Genomic DNA, 22,338 nt, shown 5'->3' with positions numbered 1-22,338 from the left:
GAATTATCGAAGTTGCAAGAGACCTGTGAAGATCAACTAGACCAGCCTCTTGCTGAAAGCAGGCCCTTAAATAGCATTACCCAGGGCCTTGTCAAGCTGTATCTTGAACATGTCCAGTGAGGGACACTCCACCACTTCCCTGGGCAGCCTATTTGAGTGTTTAATCAATCCCACAGTGAAAATGCTCTGTGCATCCACAAGCATCTCCCCTGAAGCAATTTGTGACCATCATCTCTTGTCCTGTCAGCGCATACTTGGGGAAAGAGTGCTTCCAACTCCTTTTCCATAACCACCATTTTGTACTAGTAGACTAGTACTAGTACTAGACTAGTACTAGTAGACTAGTATTTTTAATAGTACTAGTAGACTAGTACTATGACTAGATCCCCTTGAACCTTCGCTTCTTTGAGCTGAACACACCCAGCTCCTTCAACCTCTACTCAGGTGACAACTTCTCTAACCTGCTGATCATCAGAAGAAACATGAGAGAGGTACTGAGCTGAAAAAAGAAAAATGAAACTGATAGGGCATAAAATTGCTATAACAGACAAACCAGCTTAAACATGTTAGCACAGTTGAGGAGTCTTGACCCCAGCTACTGTGCAGTCACCCTTCCCTCTCTCCATTCTTTAACTTTTCACTCCTGACAGCAGTTCTGCCTGTTGTATACAATACAGTCAGGCATATCACATTCCTTATTTTAGAGTTCTCCCTGTATCTAAATGGCATTTAAGCATGCCCCAAAATTGCCAGTTCGCATTTGAAGCTCAAAAAATGCACAAATAACTTAATCTTGAAGTACAGATATAACCCCCAGAGATAACTGCTGCCACTCAGCCACTGATGGCTTTATAGTTATTAACAGAATACAATTATTAATGAAAAAAAATATTGTTTTCTTTGTTCCTCTGGGGAAATATTAAGAAACAATAAAACAGGTTTCTGAAATTCCCCTCTTATACTGCACAGTGTGCAGCTGGGCAGCCCTTGGAAGCAATGATAAAAAATGGCAGCTGAGGCACTGGAGGGACTCCAAAAGAAAGCATGTAGATCAGATCAATAAGCATAGAAAATGTGCTTAATGCTTCGGATAGCTTAAGCTGGAGTGAGAGAGTGTGAGTATTGAGGAAACGTGGGCAGCAGTCTTTTGTGGTAGTTACGACAGCATAGTATAAGGATATGTCATTTGTATATTCTTTTCTGTTAAAAAGAAGGATGGATAATAGTGATGAGGCATGAGATTTGGATACGACTGGGATAATGATGCATTGGAAACACAGGAGTTAAATTCACAAAATGATTTAAAAACCCCGAGCACATCACTCTGTAGTAATCTGGGATGGTATTTGTGCCAAAGATAGATAAAACATTTTAGACAGAATTGTAATTTTAAGTCTCAATGAACCAGTCTGTTCTTATACTTGGGCCAGATTTTTACAATTTTACTCATATTAAGTCATGCTTTACTCCAAGAATAATCCTGTTGATTATAATGGTAATATTGTTCGACAGATGTCTCAGAAGAAACACAAATGTAAAAGCAGACTTTATACTTCAGATAAAAGACATCAATCATGAGTACATCTGGGAATCTGATAAAAACATATGGTGCAAAAAAAATCACTGTGAGATAATGGAAATGTACTTACAGAGCAGGTCTGTTGACATGTTTACAGATCAGGCAAAGGAAACCTACGAAAAATAAATGAAAAAAGAATTATCAATTTTCTGACCTAGCACTATTCATGTTTATATCTCATGCTAGTAATCATATGCATTGTCTTTTAGTTCTTTAGGAAATAAGGAGAATATATATACAGAAATCTAACAAGGAAGAATTTTAACTTGCAGAAAAAAAGAATAAATCCATCTAACTCTTTATTCCTTAATAACTGATTCCACTTCATTTCACAGACAATGTGAACTGACAATATTAATGTAATGCATTTTAATTAAGAGCAGTTTGTTGTAACTCACATCTTCATTAACATTTATTATTAAAACAGAATTTTCAGGCATCGTGTATTCTACCCCATTGCGTGCCATTCTGTGTTTAAGCCTGCTATTTCTGGTATTCATCCTAACAGTCCTGACCCTTGCAGAGTCAAAAAGAATATTAACCAAATATAGGACAAGACATTTAATTTGCTCTCTTGAAAGACTTCTGGAGACCTCTAGTTTTCTGCTGAACTAATTTATCTTGTTCTCTTCCCATTCATCTGCTGGTTTTTGACTGAAATTTTACTATAAGTATACAGGAACAGAGTCTGAGTCTTCTGTAGCTGTCTGACATAACGGGATTCCAATGAGTGAATAAGGCTACTTGGAGCAACAGAAATAATAATGCATGTAATAATAAGAGAACACACAAATAACAGTACAAATCACATCAATACATGCCATTTTATGTCATGTACGAAACTTGAAAGTTTCAGGCAGTGTTTGAAGGTGTGTGTATATGAATTAAGAGTGAATGAAAGAGGTTCAACTAGGTGGAGTGCTGGGTCCTGCACGTAGGTCACAACCCCACGCAGTGCCACAGGCTTGGGGAAGAGTGGCTGGAATGTGGCCTCGCAGAAAAGGACCTGGGGTTGCTGGTTAACAGTCAGCTGAACATGTGCCTGCAGTGTACCCATGGCATCCTGGCTGTATCAGCAATAGCGTGGTTAGCAGAACTAGGGTAGTAGCCGTCCTCCTGTCCTCAGGACCGGTGAGGTCACACCTCAAATCTTGTGTTCAGCTTTGGACTCCTCACTGCAAGAAAGACATTGAGGTGCTGGAGAGTGTCCAGAGAAGGGCAATGGAGCTGGTGAAGGGTCTGGAACACAAGTCTTATAAGAAGTACCTGAGGGAGCGGGGGGTGTTTAGGCTGAAGAAAAGGAGGTTCAGGGTGACCTTATCGCTCTCTACAACTACCTGAAAGTAGGCTGTAGAGAGGTGGGGGGCAAGAGGAAACGGCTTCAAGTTGCACCAGAGGAGGTTTAGATTGGATATTAGGAAAAATCTCTTCACCAAAAGGGTTGTCAAACATTGGGACAGGCTGCCCAGGGAAGTGGCTGAGTCCCTATCCCCAGAGGTATTTAAAAGACATGTAGATGTGGAGCTTAGGGATGTGGTTTAGTGGTGGACTTGACAGTGCTGGGTTTATGGCTGGACTCAATGGTCTGAAGAGTTTTTTCCTAAATGATTCTATGATTCTATGAAAACTTGACTCTGATGAAGACAACAGTATTTTGTTGCTGACTGAAATGCGTCAAAGAAAACATCTTCATTTTTAAAAATACAGCGTAAGATACTTACAAATTAATTGGAGCTGGTTGGGAGAGCTGAGGGAAGGGGAGTTTGGAAGAAGGCAATAAAGATGACAGGAAAAATGAATAGCAAGGAATAAAGAGAATTGAGAAGAAAACAGACTCACAGTAAGTAAGATGAACACAGAGGATGATGAGGCAAAGGGGAGTTAGTGGCCTGCTGATGAGAATTTGCCGAGGAAGAAGCTGTGACTGTCAGGTGCCAGGATGAGGAAGCTGAGATCCAGCTATCTGCTGAAATCTAGAAGCCCATTTTCATGTTTGAAAAGACTAAGAGAACACGTCCAGTGATCCACTGCAAGCACCTAAGTTGCCATCTTAGCTTGAGAACATGCTGTGTGTGCCTGCAACCATACTGCAGTCATGCTGAGCGCTCTCCCCAGCATTTACTCAACAGTGATGTACATCCAACACTACTGGGCAACATAAGAAGATGCTGATTACATTAGCAAATTGACAATCAATAAACTTACATATCCTCATTTAAGCACTTGCAGACCTAATCCCAAGAACAAGACATATAAAGTTAGTAAATCAGACTCATCATCTTACCATGTGTCTCATTGCAACATAGTCAAACCCCCAAGGAATCAAATTGTAAATTCTAGCATAAAATACAGTAGAGAACATATATTTTATAGATGCTTTGGACTCTGGAATTTAGAAGATTTCTGATGTCGAAATATAAAGAACGCCTAGTCTTTCCTTCCCACATCCTTAAACTTATCTTTCAAGTGTATGATGGCTTCATCAAACAGAAGACAAGTACAAGCTTTGTATTTTAAAAGATTATTTCCAGTGGTGGGTGGTTAGGGGTAGTTGAAAGGTATACTATAGACTTTACTGCAGAAAATTCCTATTTTCAACACAAACCAAAAAGATCCCTTCCACCTTTGTGCTGCACACATTCCCTAGTGGGATAAAACTAAGAGGGAGCAACTCATCAGAAAGTCTCGTCAGGGAAGATACTACAAGGAAAGATGCTTCAACTGCCCATGCACAAGCATCCTGTGTCATTTAAGGTGCCCAAGGACATCTGAAACACCCACATGAGTCTGATAGCAATACTAATGATTGTAAAGGAGAAAGAGTCCCTCCGGGACCAGGAGCTAAAAGCCAGGCAAGGCTACACAGGGTATCTCAAAGAGTATTAGACACTTACATTTCAGCAAATTAATCAAGTCCTACAGTATTGAAGTTTGTGTGTTTTTACAAGAAGCCAGGCAGATAATGGGCAGATTGCTGGTAAATCACTTGTGTCTGAGATCAAGGGGACTGCAGATGAGGCATGAAACACAAGTGCCAGCACATCAACTTCTCTTCTGTAACCTCTGTCCTCTACCAAAACAGCTGCCTCTGGTGAACATACAGCTTATAAACTAGCTTTGTCTCTGACTGGGACTGTGTGCAGCTGGGAGAAAGGAGCAGTAAAGGGGCTCACATGCTGAAAGGACATCAATGAGTCTCCTTTTTTCACGTGAAAATAGGCATGCTGAGTGCATGCTTCCTAAGCAGCAAGTGTCCTAGTCTGATTTCCATTATCCAGAAAACACTTCATTTCTGAAAAAGATCTACTCTGCAGTTTGATTCCATTCTGGCTGAGAGCAAGGCACTTGTCTGTGGTGTTAATTGCTAAAAATTTGGGCCTTGCAGAGGGAACAGTGGACTCTAAGGGCATCCATATGTGACTGTATACGTGCCAACCTTTGTCATCTCCAGAAACAGCAGGCTACATGTTGCCACTGTCAGTGCAGTGCCGTCAACTAATAAAGACTTCATCCCCACTGCAAGGAATTACTAGGCAAAAGGACTTCACTGTGCTGGCATTCAATCTGCAGGGCAATTACCTGGTAAACCACTGCAACACAACAAGCTCTTCCCTCCCGCATGGTCTGAGTCAGTAGTATACCTTCGTCCTCCCACATCTGATCTGCAGCAGTCTCCTGTCATAAGAAAGTCCAGCCTCAGTCTATGCCCTTCCTGTCCCCAACACATCTGCCATCCAATCATGTTGCAGTGACATGGTGGTCAGCATGAACACCCCAATTAAGGTTTGGTTGAATTATTCTGTGGTGTCACTTCCATGGTAAATCACCAAAGTGTTTTTCTCTACAGGCCATCAAAGCCTGAGAAGCTTTCTTTTCCCGCCCCCATAAAGGCATCTGACGAAGCACTACTAGCAGCAGCAACCTCACAGTGTCCAAGTCCAGCCCTTGGGAAAAGCACAGAGACTACAGACCAAAAGCGAGGACCTCTGTGAGGGCATCCCAGTCACTGCAATACAAGCCACTTGCAGAACAACAGAGCAGCAGCTGCACCAACACAAGGAACTGCTCTTCTTCCAGCAGCTCATCTGGACATTATCTGTGACAGGTTGAGGACAAGTACTGCAAGGAGTATTTGCAGAGGCAAGGGAACGTAAGCAGAACTACAAGGTCCTTCATAAGCTATGCCAGCTCTTCCCTGCAGTTATCCTCAAAATGGACCCAGAACTGCCTGTCCTCCTAGCTGCAGAAAACTACCACCATAATTCCCTCTCCTGCTTCAAGGGTACCCTTTGTGCAGCGTATTGACCCCTGACTAAGGGGTCTTCAACACATGCAAAGTCATGGCAGCCACATATGCTGTGCCAACTAGGCACAGTGCCTGGTGGTTTCTGGCCACACCAGTCACTTGTCCATCTAAACTCAAGTGGTTGGTCAGTGACCATGCTGGCCTCAGTTTAACACTGGCCAATGTTCTGTGTTTTCACTCCTTGTAAACCCCACTGATGTATGACATTGACCTTTAGACAAAGTGGGGTAGGTACACTGGCCAAATTTTCTGTGCTGCCCACACAGTCAAAAGAAGTTGTTTGTGGTTGCTCTTAACTATCATCACTTCTCATCAATGAATAGGCAGAAGAGAAGGAAAAGCAAAGTAGAGGACATTTCCCATACATGAAAATTGCAACCCTGAAAATGAGAGGCAAAGTCTAATGAAGTTCTTACAGGGTTTCAGGTATCAGGAAATTAACTCACGCATTTAGGTGAGTTAAGTATAACAGATGGTTAACAATCTATGGATAGCAAAGCAGTGATTACAGGCACATTGGATGATGAAAAGTTCTGTGCTTTGTAGTGGTGTAAAGTGGTTATGCACTGGCTAGAGGAAGTGAGGACGGGTTCTGCACTGCCTAGAAGAATATGTCACAATGCGTTTTGTCCAGGAGACAGAATTTTAGGGTTTTAGTTTTTTCACTTGTTCCACCATTGCCAACAATTCATAGACTATGCATTTTGTGTTTTATAAGTGACTGTAGTGGCTACATTGTGGCCATGTACGACTCAGGATAGATACACATGATGGCGGTGGATTGCCCTGTGATGTCCAGGGTCCACAGTGGGAAAGGCAGTACCTGTTACCCATGCTGTTCTGATGCAGAGGATGTGGGCGTAATGAAACCGGACTGCTAGTTTTGAGGTATGGTCCACAAGGAGGACCCATATGAGGATTGAGGTCACTGCTGCACCAGAGAAAAGGTGACTCCCACAAGGAAATGCATAGCAAGGGAAACAAGCCTGCACAGGAGCTCTGGGGCTGTTCATGATGCAGCCACTGCAGGTCACTGCAAATTTCTAGGACATGGTTTTACCAAACAGTACTTGCTTCACTGGCCTTGAAGCTCATCTTCATCAGAGACAACAAACTCCTTGGCAAGGGAAGCCAGGAAACTTCTCTGTGAGGGACCTTTGCAATGTCTGCAACATAAGACTACAACCAGTTGTTCAAGACAGCTACCCTGCATATAACACCCATGTGGGTTCATGTGACAGAGCTCTTCCACTGACCTCTCTTCTAGAAGACATACATCTACCTTCTCTACCATCTTGCCCCAGAAAGCCAGAGGAAAAGAAGGCACTGATGTGGGAAGAGATGTAAGTGGCAGCAACAGGAAAAGCTTTCACATTGCCACACTGACACTGTGGGTGATACCCTTGTGCTTTCATCATGATGCCATCTGAAGATGACAAGAGAACATGCTGCCTGCAAAAGAGACCTATACCATGCAGAGACAAAGACCTGGATCATAGCTTTTGAATCATGAATCCACTGCAAGCGGAAACACGGTTGTTCTGAAATAGTTAGCATCTGCCCCCACCAAGTCTTCAGAAGTTATTACAGGATTCCTTACACTGTTTTCCGCACAAAAACAATGTCAAAAAACAATTACAATTGTCAGCACAGGCATATTCTTTCTAATGACCTGACATTATACAGCCCAAAAATGCACCTCCGTTTCATGCTGCATGCCAAAGAGGTGCATTTTTAACCAGTCACCAGAAGACTCTTCTGATGCTGTGAAGTCATCTATCCACCTTACTTAGGCAGCTGAAAAGGGACACTGCTATACCTCAGATACTTGGAAGAATGTCCAGCACAACTCACTTATAGATTCACAACAGCCTCATGTAAATTTATATTGTTATCTAAGTACCTTTTACCATATTTTAAGTGTGTAAAGGTAAAAAACAAATAGAAGTGTTTTTTCAAGACATCTATGGTAAGTAACACGCTGCAGATGTCTTTAAAACACACAAGCAAAGATATGACAGGAAAACCGCACTTAACCTACTTACACTGAGATTAAATCAGGAAGGACTCTCTTCCCCCACTACAGAAATCAGTTGCTGGGGTTTAACTTTCAGCATACCTTATGACTCAGGTTGCATCCATCAGAAGAAAACACACCTTCAGGAGACAACGCATCTATCACAGAGCATTTGCATTCCACTGGTGTCCCTACTTGTGTTCTTTTGGCTACTGCTAGTGCTCGTGGTGGGCTAAATGCATTTCTGCTGACATAGTTTCTCTTCTCCTGAATTTATGAACAGGAAAGAAAATAATAATAATAATACAGAATAATACAGAAGTAATATAAATAATAGAGAAATTATTTAAGATTTATGGAGTACTAACAGGGAAAAATGAATATGCTGGACTAAATTCTCCATGTAAGAAACCTATGGAGATTTTCTGAAGTTTCTGTTAGCCCCACGTGTGTATCCACATCAGGATTTGATGAATGCTAAGTACAACTCATCAAACGTGTCCAACAGTGCTATTCTGTGCATTTTTTTATCTACCACATGTAGAGTCCCTCACTGGTGAAAATTATAAATCACTGTTTTTATAATATAAAATAAAATAATTTGTAATGGTTCAATTAGATTTGTTTTTCAAATCTCAGAATTATTTTAGAATTATAAAACAGAATAATTGTTTTGCCATCATGTTTTTCTTTATGTACAGGATTCTGCATCTTTCCCTTGATTAAGCAAAAAATTTGAGCAGTACAACACAAAAAAGCTTGTGTCCCTGATCCAGAAATCTGCCTCATTAATACTGCAGAAGTTCTTCCTATGTAAGTCTTATTTGTGAATGTAAAAAATAAGGAAAACCCAAAATCATATATGTAACATCTTTCTCTTTAACAAAGGATTATGCAAAGGTAAAAAAATTGTACAAAACCACAAGGCAGACTGTGGATGGACAAAAGTCATAAACTCAAGGATATATTTTCTCTAATGTGTTTACTAAGAATATTTTTAATACCTTCATAATAATGTTTTAAATTATGTATACACACGCATACACAGACACTATACAAATATATAAACTGGTCCTGCTGCTGAAGGAAATTTTATAACCATGTACACATCTCTACAGATTAAATGCCTTGGCATGCAAGCAGCCAAGAGCATGTCAGTTGCCAGTAACTTCAAGACATGATCCTATTGACTTTGATAAGTTTTGGATCTGTTGGCTCATATTTTGGCAAATCTGTATGTAAAAGAGCCCTGCCTTACCATTCCTTTCACCAACCAATCAATAGTCTAACCTGGTTATGATCCCCTCAACATATAGCATCATCAAATATGGTCCACATATGCACCTAATATATACAAGTCTGTTTTCAGTTTAAAGCAAAACCCCACAATTTTCATTAAAAGTAAATCCATTTTATATCCTGTGTTCTGATACCAAAACACAAAGACCAACAAATCCCACTCCATGTTTCTAAGCAAGTTTTTCTTGTTCTGAAATATGGCATTCTCTCTCATCATAGTTTTCCTAGCTTCTATCACTCCATGTTGATCTATTTTGGTCAGCAAAAGACCTATGGCAGAGAAGGCATCAAACACAAGCCTTTGCCCGTCTCCAGTGCCTTGATAATAAGAAATGCTATTAAACAGTATTTCTAAAAAGAGATAGTAACAAAAGGGAGAAAAACTCCTAGGGAATGATACCAAATGGCATCTCATGCCAGCCTGCCTTACTGAGGGCTGCTCTTGTTATTTGGCTTTGCAAAGCACTCAGCATTTTGACTTTGATCCAGCAAAGCAATTCTGCATTTCCCATGTCTTTCCACCACTGACTTGCAGAGAACTATTCGTACACATGAAGACAAACCTACACTTCATATTGTTTGGGTCAGGATCAAGGCACCAATCATCTTTCTAGATCCTTGTTTTGTTATGAGAATTGCTTAAAATAAGCTAAAAAAATAAATCTTAAAAGTGTGAGCTTTAGAAAGCCTCAAGACCCAGGAACATTCCTAAAATAATTTGCATTCCACAGCAGCAGGGCAAAACCATTTCCATTTCAATGAGCTTGTGGAGAGGACTCTGGTCCACTGGCTGAAACTCAGGACTGAGCCCTGGCATAAAATAAACACCAAACCCACTTGTACAAGGTCACATGAGAAACCACTTTTTCCTGTTCTCCCTCACTACTGTTGGCTAAACTCTTTTCATTACTTCAGACCTGCATCCCAACACTCACTTCAAGATAGGTACTTCCACTCCTCTCTCCTGGACAGGGGCTGGTTGGCAGGGAGTTTTCCTGTCCCTTTCCTGCATCATCCTCAAGCAGCTGTCCCCAAAGAGTTCAAAAATGTTTTACAAAAACCTTGGCTTTAACACTTGCTCCTTTCATAAGCTTTATACAAATAAAACACACTAGCAGCCACAAACTTTCCGAAGTGGTGAGCAAAACACACAGTGGAGACAGACGGACAGACAACTTTCACACGGTGCAACAGTCACTCCTGTGACCAGAGAGGGGGAAACACATTTAGCCAGTACTTTAGCAACATCAGTAAATTTCAGGAAATCATAAAAACAGATTTGTCACCTGGAAGCCAACACCTTACCTCACACATCTTGCTTAGTAATTGAAAATCTCCCAGCCTCAGATACTCACAAACTCGCACTTACCTACGGCATCACCCAGGCACATCCTAAGCACTATTGTAATAATGCGATGCAGTATGTAATGTTGCTGCTAAATACTTTTATTCAAATTATTCAGTCAAATTCCACTTCTCAGTTTTGCTCACTCTCACACACATTTAGCAGCTTTAAATTTAAATGCTGTGAAATGACTACTCCATTCAGAAACTTGTAAAGAATTTTTACCTAAAAAAGGATTTCCAGGTCAAGAACATTGGTATTTTTTCAGGCATTGTAGATGCAACAGGTGATCTTAATAGTGATTTCAACAGGTTTAGCAGCTTGGCATCTTTAGTTGCTTCAAAAAAGCTAGATGTCTCTATACATAAATTATGTATCAAAACATAATTAATGCTCTTCCACAATATGCCTCTCTGTTTGTTACCAGTGTCTTGGCTGGAAAAAATGTTTTCCTTTTTCTGTCCACTCCTACAGGCCTCAGAGATTTGCTTAAGCTGTCTGAAGGAAGCAATGATAGCACTAATACATCCTTATAACTCTAAAGCATAAGCAAAGAGTTTTCACTAAGAACTTAATATTCAAGGTAGAGAGACAGCAGTAACTAATTTGTTTAATTCAATGGCACAAGCCTTATACTGGATAACAGCTGCCTGTTACATCCCTCCATTTGTTAGCTTCAATCTGCACACTCAGATTTTCTGCCAACAGTAGCCCGATCTGTCAATGGCAAACTCTGCAGCAATATCATCTATATCCTTTCACTTCTGTTCACACATGAGGACTGACTGGAGCAGGATACTGCATGAAAAATGCAACCAACCACTTCATACGGTACAGAGGCAAGGGGCAATTATTAGAACTAATTTACTGAAACTGGCCATCACACTAATTGTCAGGGACTAATTCTGTTGGAACTAAACAGTAACTTTAGGAGTGATTCCTTATTGCATTTGCTGAAAGGGTATGTTCGTTTTAGTGGTTCTATTTTCATAGTAGTGCTTAGAATGCCTATGGTGCACAAATCTAAAAATATCCAAATCCTCCAAATACTGTATATATGCCTGATTAATGAAAGCTACACATTCTCAACTACTATTTAGCTGTTGTCTTAGTTCTTCCTTTGGTTATCAAGCCTATGATGACTCCAAAATTCCACAAATTGTGACCTGCAGGTTATTGATGAAAAAAAGTAGATATGCAGGCCATTATGCATGAATAAAAGCAGATGCAGACCATTCATGTTCAGCACAGTAACCTGTTTCTCAGATAAAGGAGAGATAAAATGTTGCTCCCCACTGTCAACTAAAGATCAGTTGAACCTCTTGTTCTCCTGTACTGACAGGAGAACCTCTTGTTCTCCTGTACACAGAGTTATAACTGGAGGTCTGGACTGGAAGCCTCCTCAACAACTATAAGGTATACAAACCTTTTTGGGATTCTATGTCACTTCTTGCACATTACTCAAACAAGAAGCCAAAAAAAATGCAGCATTACACGCACAGTGTTCCTGCTTGTGTAACATTTCAACCTGCACAGCAATGTTGTTCTACCATTTTCTCCAGCAAAACTGAAACTTGAGTAAATTAGACTGTCTCTTCTCTACGCAAGCTTCTTTTCTTCAGTGAAGGAGAATGCCAAAGGAATTACGAACCAGGATAACGAGGCCAGTGCTGAACAGCCCTGAGGAGACCAGTAAAGGAAGAGTTCAGCCACTACTTCCAGAGAACGAAAAAAACAATTTAAAAATAAGTAACCATTAACTCTCCTATCACTACCAAATAAATAGCTTGAAATATAGTCCACCATGGATTAATGAATGCAAAGTGCAGGCAGATATAAAATAGACCCTCTATTTCAGCAGTTCAGCAGACTTATACAGTCTAAAAAGTCAAAGTAAAAATTTTTACAGTAATATATCCTGCTAATAGTTTTACAAATCAAAAAAGACCCTCATTCTACATTGTTGTCAACTATTCTGTGAACTGCTTTTTTGATCTGGGTAAAAAAACATTTAAAATAATCTTATTTTTATTCTCTATTTTCTATTAGTTAATGAAGTCTATACTAATTTTTGTAATGTATTATTTTATAATTATTTTATAATGTTGAGATTTTTAATGTTGATAAAAGTGGTATGAAAAACAGCAAAAATCTGATAATTTTCTGTTTTTCTGAACCAAGTCACTTGGATGACTTCTAACATCCTCTTATACACTCTGTAACTCAGTATTTCATCTTTGCTAGAGGTCCAGAAATCTGTAAATATTTGCCTGTATTGTGGCTGAAGCCTGCAATGTTCTGAGATTCAGATTTCAACACTGACAAATTACTGAAACGGTAAGAACAATTTAGAGAAAAAAAAAATCACTTCAAGTCCTATCTTTTCTTTTAGAATAAGATAAAGAGGGAAAACCAATTTACTCTCCTATTTATCCTTGTTTTGTTTTCTTCCTTGCCAATCTCCCTGGTTTGGTCAGGGCAGCCTTTCTTCATTTTATTTAATAAATGCTTGAAAACTAGGATACATTTTCAGTAGCTAAAAAGCTCCACATACCTTAGTAGACTCAATGAAAAATCTGTACAGCAAATTCATGCATTAAAAAGGGAGATGACTCCTTCTATCACTTAACATTAAGAGTATTTTAGAGAAGAGCAGCATGTAAATGTGTACAGGTCAAGTATAGATGATTTCCAAGCCTAAAAATTGTTCTTGTCACTGGCAGCTGTTATGTGAGAAGTAATAAGGTCCAGAAGCCTGGGCATGACCAGTGATAAGAATATCATTACGATCCATCTGCAACCGCCAAGAGACACAAAACACCTCTGCAATCTTTTGTTCTAAGTAAAATTAAAATTCCAAAGCAACAGGTTTTCAAACCAGGACATAGTGCATGTCACCACACAAACACCTCCCCGACCCCCCCAAATGGATTCACATAAGGGCAAGCTGAGAATACCTTTCAGAACTACAGAATTTTAGTATCACAGATTTTATAGTACATATGTTTGCTTTACCTGTGTATTTACTTGCTTTGCGTGGAAAGGAGTGTTAGATTTGTAAAAACAAGTGAGTCATGAACAAGTCAAAATATTTCCAGTAAACTTATTTTTGCCTGAATATGTTAAGTTAACTGAAACCAAAACATTTTGCAGAAATGTATCAGTTTCACTGGCTTGTGATGAATCAGTGCTACAGACTGTGTTACATTTCACTGAAATTGTTAGTTACAGAATCACAAAGTCACAGAATCAATTGGGTTGGAAAAGACCTTTGAGATCAACAAGTCCAACATGAGTGAACACCACCATGTCAACTAGACCATGGCACTAAGTGCCACATCCAGTCTTTTCTTAAACACCTCCAGGGCCAGTGACTCCACCACCTCCCTGGGTAACCCATTCCAATGTCTAATCACCCTTTCTGTGAAGAAATTCTTCCTAATGTCCACCCTAAACCTCCTCTGGTGCAGCTTAAGACTGTGTCCTCTTGTCCTACTGTTAGTTGCCTGGGAGAAGAGACCAACCCCCACCTGGCTACAACCTCCTTTCAGGTAGTTGTAGAGAGTGATGAGGTCTCCCCCAGTCTCCTCTTCCCCAGGCTAAACAATACCAGCTTCCTCAGCCTCTCCTCATAGGACTTGTGCTCCAGACCCTTCATCAGCTATATTGCCCTTTTCTGGACAAGGGGAGTTTCATTCTCCTTCATTTGGGATCTAACAGCTTTCCCACAACTGTAGAAATCCTCACCTTATTTTCATTATTTGCATTAGCATCTACCACTGAAGCGATCACTGATGATCTCTTGATCTCCTTCAAGTGCCTAGCACCACTGGAATAAGGAAGGGCTACCTGGCTGCCACATTTACAAGAAGTAACTGATGCTTCTACTCAGGATACCTCATCTGCTAGTTTTCAAATGTCTCTTTCACTGAAAGAGGGAGGAGTGCATCATAGTGCATTTGGACTCATTCTGGCCAGTAGCCCTGGTCTTTTCTTGGATGAGCCCTTAAAATACAATAATATAGTGTTAAAACATAGTGTTTCAGCAGGCAAATCACCTGCTACTGTTTCACTAGGAGAGATAGTAAGTCACTTGTTTAATTAATATGTGTGATTGCTGAGATACCTAAGTGCAGTTGAAGCAGAAAACCATTATGTTACATCTTCTTAGTTTATCTTAATCACTTTAAAAGGGTTTAACGTCTTTTCCTTACTCAGTGAGGCTGGTGAGCCATGTCTCCCAGCATGGGAAAAAAAAAAAAATCAGAAGCCAGAAAGCATCCCAGACCATGTCCCAGAGCATTTCGAAGGTTGCCTCTGCACAGAAAGTTGAGCTGGTTGCTGAGACTAAGTGAAAATTTAATTAAAATAGAACTTATAATGACTAAAATCTCTGGGGGTTTTGTACTCTTCCTCCACCTAAGAGTTTCTCTTTTGTTACTTCAATCCAACTTCAGTTATGTTTTTAGTAACTTCTTTCTTTTAGCTAACACTTTCCATCATTTTACTATCTTTCCTTTGCCTTTTGTTCATCACCTCTTTCCACAACTTTGTTCAGCATCACTACTTCTCTTCCTTTCATATTCCTCTTGGTTCTTTGCACGGCATATCTGTGACAATGACTCTAGAGACAATTCCACCTGGCAATTCCACCTCTTTGCTATGTCTTTAACATGTGTATCACTGGCCCTTTCACTGCTTACTATTGCACTTGGTGTCTTCTTTGGGCGTCAATCTGTTAAGGCACTGTAAAAACAGAATTTTCATGCCATGTAAACCACTTTTTATAGCTTGTTTATTGCCCAGTCTTGCAGCACTTTTATTGCAATCTTCTAAAAAGCCATATTAATTCTAAAGTTACTTATTTCTGTAGGACAGGACAAACCAAGCTGTTAATCACATTATACAGGCTGTGGTAATTGAAATAACATTCCAGCTAAAGTAAACCAACAAAATTGCAGTAACAGTTTATGACCAAAAGAATAACATGGGACCCTTGGTATTGCATTTCTCTCTAAAAGATACAAGACACTCTTGCAGAAGATATCCTTGCTTATCCTCAAGAGTTCCTCAACACCATTCGCAGCAACAGGCAGAATGACTGACTGAAGGAGCAAAGTTTAATATTACTCAATGCACTACATTTGCTTGCTATTGTATATGTTAGCACAGGTTAGATATGCTATACTAGTATTTTCCTAAGTGCACTCTACCAGCTGCTATTCTGCATTTGCTGCCAATGTGTTTTCTGCTACAGTTCTTCAGACGATCATTTGATGATCTAAGTCTGACAAGGGACAGTGCCTCTCAACAGGATAAACCCAGCAAATTTACTAATCTGTGGATGAATCTTGCCATTCTGGAGTGACTAGAGCTCCTGAAGTGGCAGCACACGACCCTCCAACACAGTTAGCATCACTGTGAAGGCAAAGCACGGTGCCATCTGTGCAATGAACATGGTGAGAAGTTCCACAAGGTGTGTCTGGGTCATGTAGGTCATCTGCAACACCTCTCAGCACACAGAGCTGTCATTTAGCACTGAGACACCTCTAAGTGCAACACGCAGGTCTGGGCAGCCACCAACTGAACTACCTTAAGTACAAGCACAGGAGCTTTCCCGTCAGGACCCCCACTGTCCCATGTAAGGCAAAAGAAACAGTACCACTCAAGAGACCCAAGAGATGAATGCTCTCCTATTATATCCCAACATACAAAAGAGACAATTCCCCTGCTCCTCTCCAGGATACACAGAAAATAGGCAATGAAGAAGCATCCTCCTAGGACAGACTCTTTTCCATCTCCCTCAGAGCAGGGCAGAAGACAGAGGAGACAACAACTGGGACAGAGAATCCTACATTACACAGAGGACTGTCTCCCAGCAGTTGGACTGGGATGAACATCAGCACTTACTCTCTGATCCCTGTGGGTCAGACAGTTGGAATGTCTTTTTCCTCATTACTTAATCATTGGAGAGGCAGGACTAGGTGCCACTCAGCAGACCGTGGTAGTATTCCTGAGATACTCCTTATCTTCCTTTATACTCCTAAGTTAAGAATAACAAGATGAAATGCACACAGTTCTTCTACAGAGCTACTTTTTCAGGCTTTTCACTGATACTAACAAGAACTACAGTTTTCATTTATATTTGTTTATCTTCAAGAATTTGCTAGATGAATCTTTCTATACTTAAAAGCCGAGGCCCTCCAGAGGAAAAAATTACAACAAACAAGAATGTTTTGTTACCAACCCAGCACAATTGAGCTTAATTTAAACTCTTTAATGACCCACCACAAGGACTAGAAATGCATGCTTTTCTGTGCTTTATTCCAACTGCATTTTTTGGGGGTTTAAGCAAGGGAATATACAGTGTCAGTTTTCAGGGATGCACTCTGAAAAATCATGAAATCTGAAAAAACACTGTGAGGTAATCTCTCCAACTCCAACTCCAAGTTATCTCTCCAACTCATTAGAACTAAAAATCAGTGCCTTATGGTACAATCTCTATTGTATCATGATTCCAGCTTGCAATGATGAGTAGCTAATACTATTTGGGAAGCTTAAATTTTGCTATCTCAAGTTGTTTGTGAAACTGCTTCTCCTAAAATAGTGCTCTAGATGTAGGAAGGAGAAAGATAAAAACAGATCTACTCTGTCCTCTGAGACAGAACTAGTTTACAAAGGCATCCTTAATCCTGATTTAGCACTGCAACTCATACCATTGTACAAAAGATCAATCAGGACAAGCAGAAAAAGCAAGAAAAAAGAGGAAATATAAGACGCATACAGACAGTAAAGTCCACTGGAAAGAACTGTCACTTCTATATTGTCATGTTGGAGACATCTGAAACCCAAAACACACTTTCACATCAAACTGCAAATAGCCCACATACAGAAGAATGCAGTGGAAGATAGAGATAAGTCAGCAAAAAAGCAAAGCTAGAAGCAAAATATTTATTTGATTATCCTCAGGATATGTGCAGGATTACATTTTATGATCAACTTTCAAGACTTTCCCATATAGAATTCATGTCAACTGACCTTCTTTCTGTCCTAACTCTTGTTATTTCCTGCTAGTTATCACAAAATAGCAGTATCCTTGGCATCATTTAAAGAGATTTCCTACTTCTTTCCACACACGCAAGAGAAGAACAAACAGTTTCTTCTGGGTTTAGTGACAATTAAATGATGTGACCGCTTGTACGGTGGCACGGGCTTAAGTAGAAGTGTGTGACTGCTGTTCCCTTGGTGCTTGAAGCAGTCTTGTTTGCTTCCCGCTTATCTTTGAAAGCAGGAACATCTTAAAATAAAAGCGCAGCAGGGCCAGTAGGGAACTAGTTGGCAATACTCTAGTTTTGAAAACATCTTGTGTGTTGGATTGCTCTTACTGAAGAGGACTAGTTAGATTTGTAAAGTCAGGTGAAATTTATAACACCAGCACTGACTGTCTTAAGTACAGTGCACATATTGGCAGGGTGGGGGTTGATGTTTTTTTGAGTTTTAATCATCAGTCAAGAAATTAGGAGTCTGAGGGAGAAGGACAGCAGCTCAGGTCCCAGGCATGCAACACACTGCAGATTAAATGTATCTCAATAGTCATGGGGAGGGGAATTATCTTACGATGTTTACTTTCCACCAGACCCTGGCAGAAGGGCAGACAGAGAGGGAATACATGCACGTGCTCACAGAGCTTCACAACAAGGAGATTCTCTCTGCAGAGAAAATTACAGAATTGAAAGGAAATAAAAGTTATTGTCTTTAGTTAGAGAGCATCAATCTGTGACCTGCAAGTGTCCAGGTTAAAAGAAAGTCTACTCACAAGTAATGCAGTCAAAATAGTTTAACTCTTCATTTTTATCTTTGAAAAACTGAGCAATTTTAAATAAACTGGTTAAATTTAGAGAATAAACTAGATGATTAAATGGCCCTTTTCAAGAAATAATTATTTATTTTCCTGTGTTTATGTACCTTCTTCTATCCAACTCTCCAAACCTGCCACTACTGTTCTCACTCTGATGCACAGGTCCAGAGGAACTGGTACAGTCCTTCTAATGTTATTTCTACCTTTTATTCCCACTCTAACACAAATAATCCTATTATCAGTTTTTAGCATCTGCATGATCAGAACGATCAGGCCCTATTTCCATGTCAGAGCACTAAACAATTCAAAATGAGGTTAGGCAGTTCTACTACTCCAGGATCTATACCCACTCCCATTAGGTTTGCAAATGAGATTTTGACTGCTTTGACTTACAATTCAGGGCAAGTAAGTGCACACTAATGGTGGAAAATATACTGCACATACAATGGCACCACAGCAGCAAACATGCACAGTATCGAGTAATAGTCACACAATTTGTCACTGATCCTCTCACTGTACCTGTACCTCTGTCTAGCACAGGTTCCACCCAGAGCCACCTGCCCCCACAGCCCCATTTTGTCTCACACAGTATGATCACTCCCTATGCACAGAAGCAGAGCAGTGCTCTGTGCGCTGCTTCTTCAGACCAACAACAGGGACAGGAAGGACTGGTGAAGGGAAATGCCCAGTGACACCATCTTTGTTCCTCCTCAGTGAAGGGTCAGAGCACAACAGAAATGCTACACATTACAGGTTCAGTGGTGTACTGCAGATTGCGCGACAAAAAAAGAGATGCTCTTGCTGGAGAAGATGCCAAGTCAGGACGGGACTGATTGACACTTTGTGCTGCTGTACATGCTTAAGCATCTGAGACTTAAACAGACAGATTTTCTGCCAAGCACTGGGACAACCAATAATAAGGTGCACATGCTGATGTTAATTTTACAACTGCAATACCAAGATGTGAGTGCCCAGATTGGGAACCTCTTCCTCATCCTGTCAGAGCCAGATTTGCTGATCTTCCGGTAATAATGCCAAGCACATCCTCTCCTACTGCTTCTTGGAAAGCAAACATCTGTATCATTTGTATTTATTCAAGAAGATCCTCATCATCAAGGTGATATGAATAATCCTACATGTTGAACAAAGTAGCCACAAATACTTTGTGCTCTTCTTCATCAACTACTTCAAATACATTCTAAAAAAACAGTTAGCCTTACTGGCCCTCCTTTGTAAGGAAAAATATACTTGTTATGCTCAAGTCAGACAGGGAAAGCAACAGCCCTCAGAAAAGAGTTTGGCTGTACCAAATTCACCTTTCTATTAAATGAACTGTCATTTGACTAAGGGACACAGACTCTTAACAGGGAAATAAAAAACAACTGAACGTTAAATTTTAACCAAGTTACGTACTTTAAGGAAAAAAAAAACCAAACAAATCATATAATGTGGTAAATCCCTCTTCCTCACAGAAAACAAAACAAAACAAAAGTCGTGTGTCCCGTAGGAGTCAATGACAGCTCAAGGCTCGACCTCAGTAAGCTGTCAGCCTGCTGAAGAGAGATGAAAACCTGATGCAAACCGTTCTGCGGCTGCTTCTGTCGGCTGGGATTTTGATGAAGGCGTCGACACTCGTGTGCGAGCGGCGGGCGCACCTTTGGGCCCGCAGATGTTTTCCCACGCGGCAACAAACCTCCTGGACCACGACCCTAGTCTCTCGTCACGGGAGTGCCACGGCCAGACGCGGATCACAGCACCGCCCGCTGCCCCACGCTCTGCCTTGAGAGCCCCGTCAGGGGCTGGAGAGCGGCGCGAAAGAAAGATGGAGAGATGTCCGTCGTCCCCCCGCCCCAGTCCCCGGTCCTGCGGCCTTTCGGAGCCCGGACGCAAGAGGGGCCGGGGCGGGCGCGGGCCAGGCGCCCGGGGCTCCGGTGCGCGGCGCTGCGGGCGGACAAGCCTGCGCGGCGGCCGGGGCGTGGGGAAAGTCGAAGGGGGAGAAGCGGAAAATAAGTAAGTAAAGACGAAACTCTCCTCCTGAAGAGGGACACATTGCGGCACAGTTCGCTCTCCTGCGGCGGCAGGCGGCCCGCCCGGTCCGACGCCCCCGGTGCTCGGCGCCCGTCCGCCGGCGCCCCGCCCGGAGCGCGTCCCCCGCTTCCCGAGCGCCCCGGCCCCGCTGCGGGGCGGCGGAGCGCCCCCGGCCCGGCCCCGCTCGCCGGCCCCGCTCACCTCATGGCCCAGCTCCGCGGGCGCCGCCCGCTCCCCCAGCGCCGGGCCGGGGAGCGCAGCGGCGGCAGCTCCCCCCGTCCCCGCGGCGGTGTCCGGCCCCGGGAGGCGGCTGGCGGCGGGGCGGCGGCGGGCGGGGCAGGGGAGGGCCGGGCCGAGGGGCGGCCGCGCCGCGTCCCCTCCCCGCTCCGCCCCTGCGGGGCAGCGCGGGCCGTGGGGACGAGCACCGAGCGGAGCGCGGAGGCGAGTCCGGGTCCGAGATTGCCGGAGCGCTCCTTCGGCGGCGGCGGCGCTCCCGGGAAACTTGATGGAAACGGACTGTAAGTACCGCGGCTGTCCGGCCGCCGATATCGCCTCTGCTGTGGCCGCATGCAGTTATCCGTACTTGTGAGGATCTACACAACCCGCCACCTGCGCTGGTGGTGGTTATTTACTTCCCAGGAAGGCACCTCACAGCATTAAGAATGTCCTGCACACACGTACTGGTTTTGCTTCCTTTACTTGAGGTTCTGTTGCAGATCCGCATCCCAGCAGGCTGAGGAGCACGGGAAGGCAGCATGTGCACATCCCCTGAAGCAAACGGTGGCAGTTTCTTCTTGTCCTATCGCAGGTCATCCCTGGGGAGATGCTTCCACCTTCTCCATAACCACCATTTCAGTGCTGGGAAACCATGATCAGATCCAGCTGAGCCTTCTCTTCTCCAGGCTGAACACAGCCAGTTCCTTCAGTCTTGCTTCCTATGGCAAGTTCACATTTAAACATCTCTGTGGCCCTCCATAGGAACCTCTCCAATTTTTCAGTGCCTCTTTTGAACGGGGGAAGACCACAGCTGGGGTCAGTCCTCCAGAAATAGACCCACAAGGGCCAAATAGAGTGGAATAATGGCATTCCTTGATCTCCTGGATATGGTTCCCCCCCCCCCCCCCCCCCCCCCCCGCCCCGGCTTAAAGTAGATATCATTTCAATTTCCAAAGCATGATTGAATCACAATTGCTGTTAAGTCAAAATCCACTGTTAGGTCATTTTTAACAGCATGTGTTGTCTCCAAGACAGCAAGATCCAGCTAGGACTCTCACAGATAAAAGTAATCTATTGGGGCAGTTGCAAACATTGTACCAGCCTCTCAGCCAGACTTTTTGTCAGAAATCATGAACCCCATGGCAGTCAGCAGCATGGGATATGCCACTACCAGAGTTGCTACAGTTCACTGTTAGATTTATTAACTTAAACTGCCAGTGACAATACATTTGTGCTAATATTATCATATGCTAATAACCAAGGCCTGGGCAACTCGAGAGTGCCCAATGTCTGTGGTGCAGCTGAGGAGGAGAAGTAAGGCAACATAAGGCAGTTTATAATTATAATGATACTGCAATCAAGTAGCATAACAGCTAGACCACTGAAATGTACTCTGGGCCATGTCTAGCTCCTGGTTTGTACTAGTAAAGAAACCCTGGCAGAGAGAAACCACACTGAAATAGTTTCATTATTTCACTATGATAGATACTTTTATACTGGTCTAAAGATGTCTCCTGCAGGAGTGCAGGACAGGACTCCGTGGCTGTGTGAACACCACTGGGCTGTTGCTGTATATTTCTGTTGTTAATATAGCTTCCTCAGGCTCCTGAGAGTGTAGACATTAAAAATGGATAAAGTAAGGTTCATGTTTAACACATGCATATAAGCAAACAAACACTTTCACAGATGT

At 42.1% G+C, this 22,338-nt stretch overlaps 1 protein-coding gene across 3 annotated transcripts in view; it reads right to left on the bottom strand.

Annotated features, from left to right (window-relative positions):
- Positions 1–20,766, bottom strand: part of PLAGL1 (PLAG1 like zinc finger 1) — a 49,755-nt gene extending 28,989 nt beyond the window's left edge. Inside the window, exons 1-2 of one of the 3 annotated variants that reach the window (XM_064649271.1) lie at positions 20,634–20,766; positions 1,650–1,692 (exon numbers count right to left, since the gene is read on the bottom strand). In XM_064649271.1, coding sequence (XP_064505341.1) covers positions 1,650–1,668 — 19 coding nt within the window. In that variant the 5' untranslated portion in view covers positions 1,669–1,692; positions 20,634–20,766. Of the gene's footprint in view, positions 1–1,649; positions 1,693–20,633 lie in introns of those variants that run through there. The other 2 variants (XM_064649274.1, XM_064649272.1) reach the window with 2 other exon arrangements.
- Between the last annotated feature and the right edge of the window lie 1,572 nt (positions 20,767–22,338).

Source organism: Pseudopipra pipra, chromosome 3 (assembly GCF_036250125.1).
Source record: "Pseudopipra pipra isolate bDixPip1 chromosome 3, bDixPip1.hap1, whole genome shotgun sequence".
Classification (NCBI taxonomy): Eukaryota; Metazoa; Chordata; class Aves; order Passeriformes; family Pipridae; genus Pseudopipra; species Pseudopipra pipra.
Note: the sequence above shows the minus strand (reverse complement) of the source record. Positions and strands in the feature narration are given on the sequence as shown.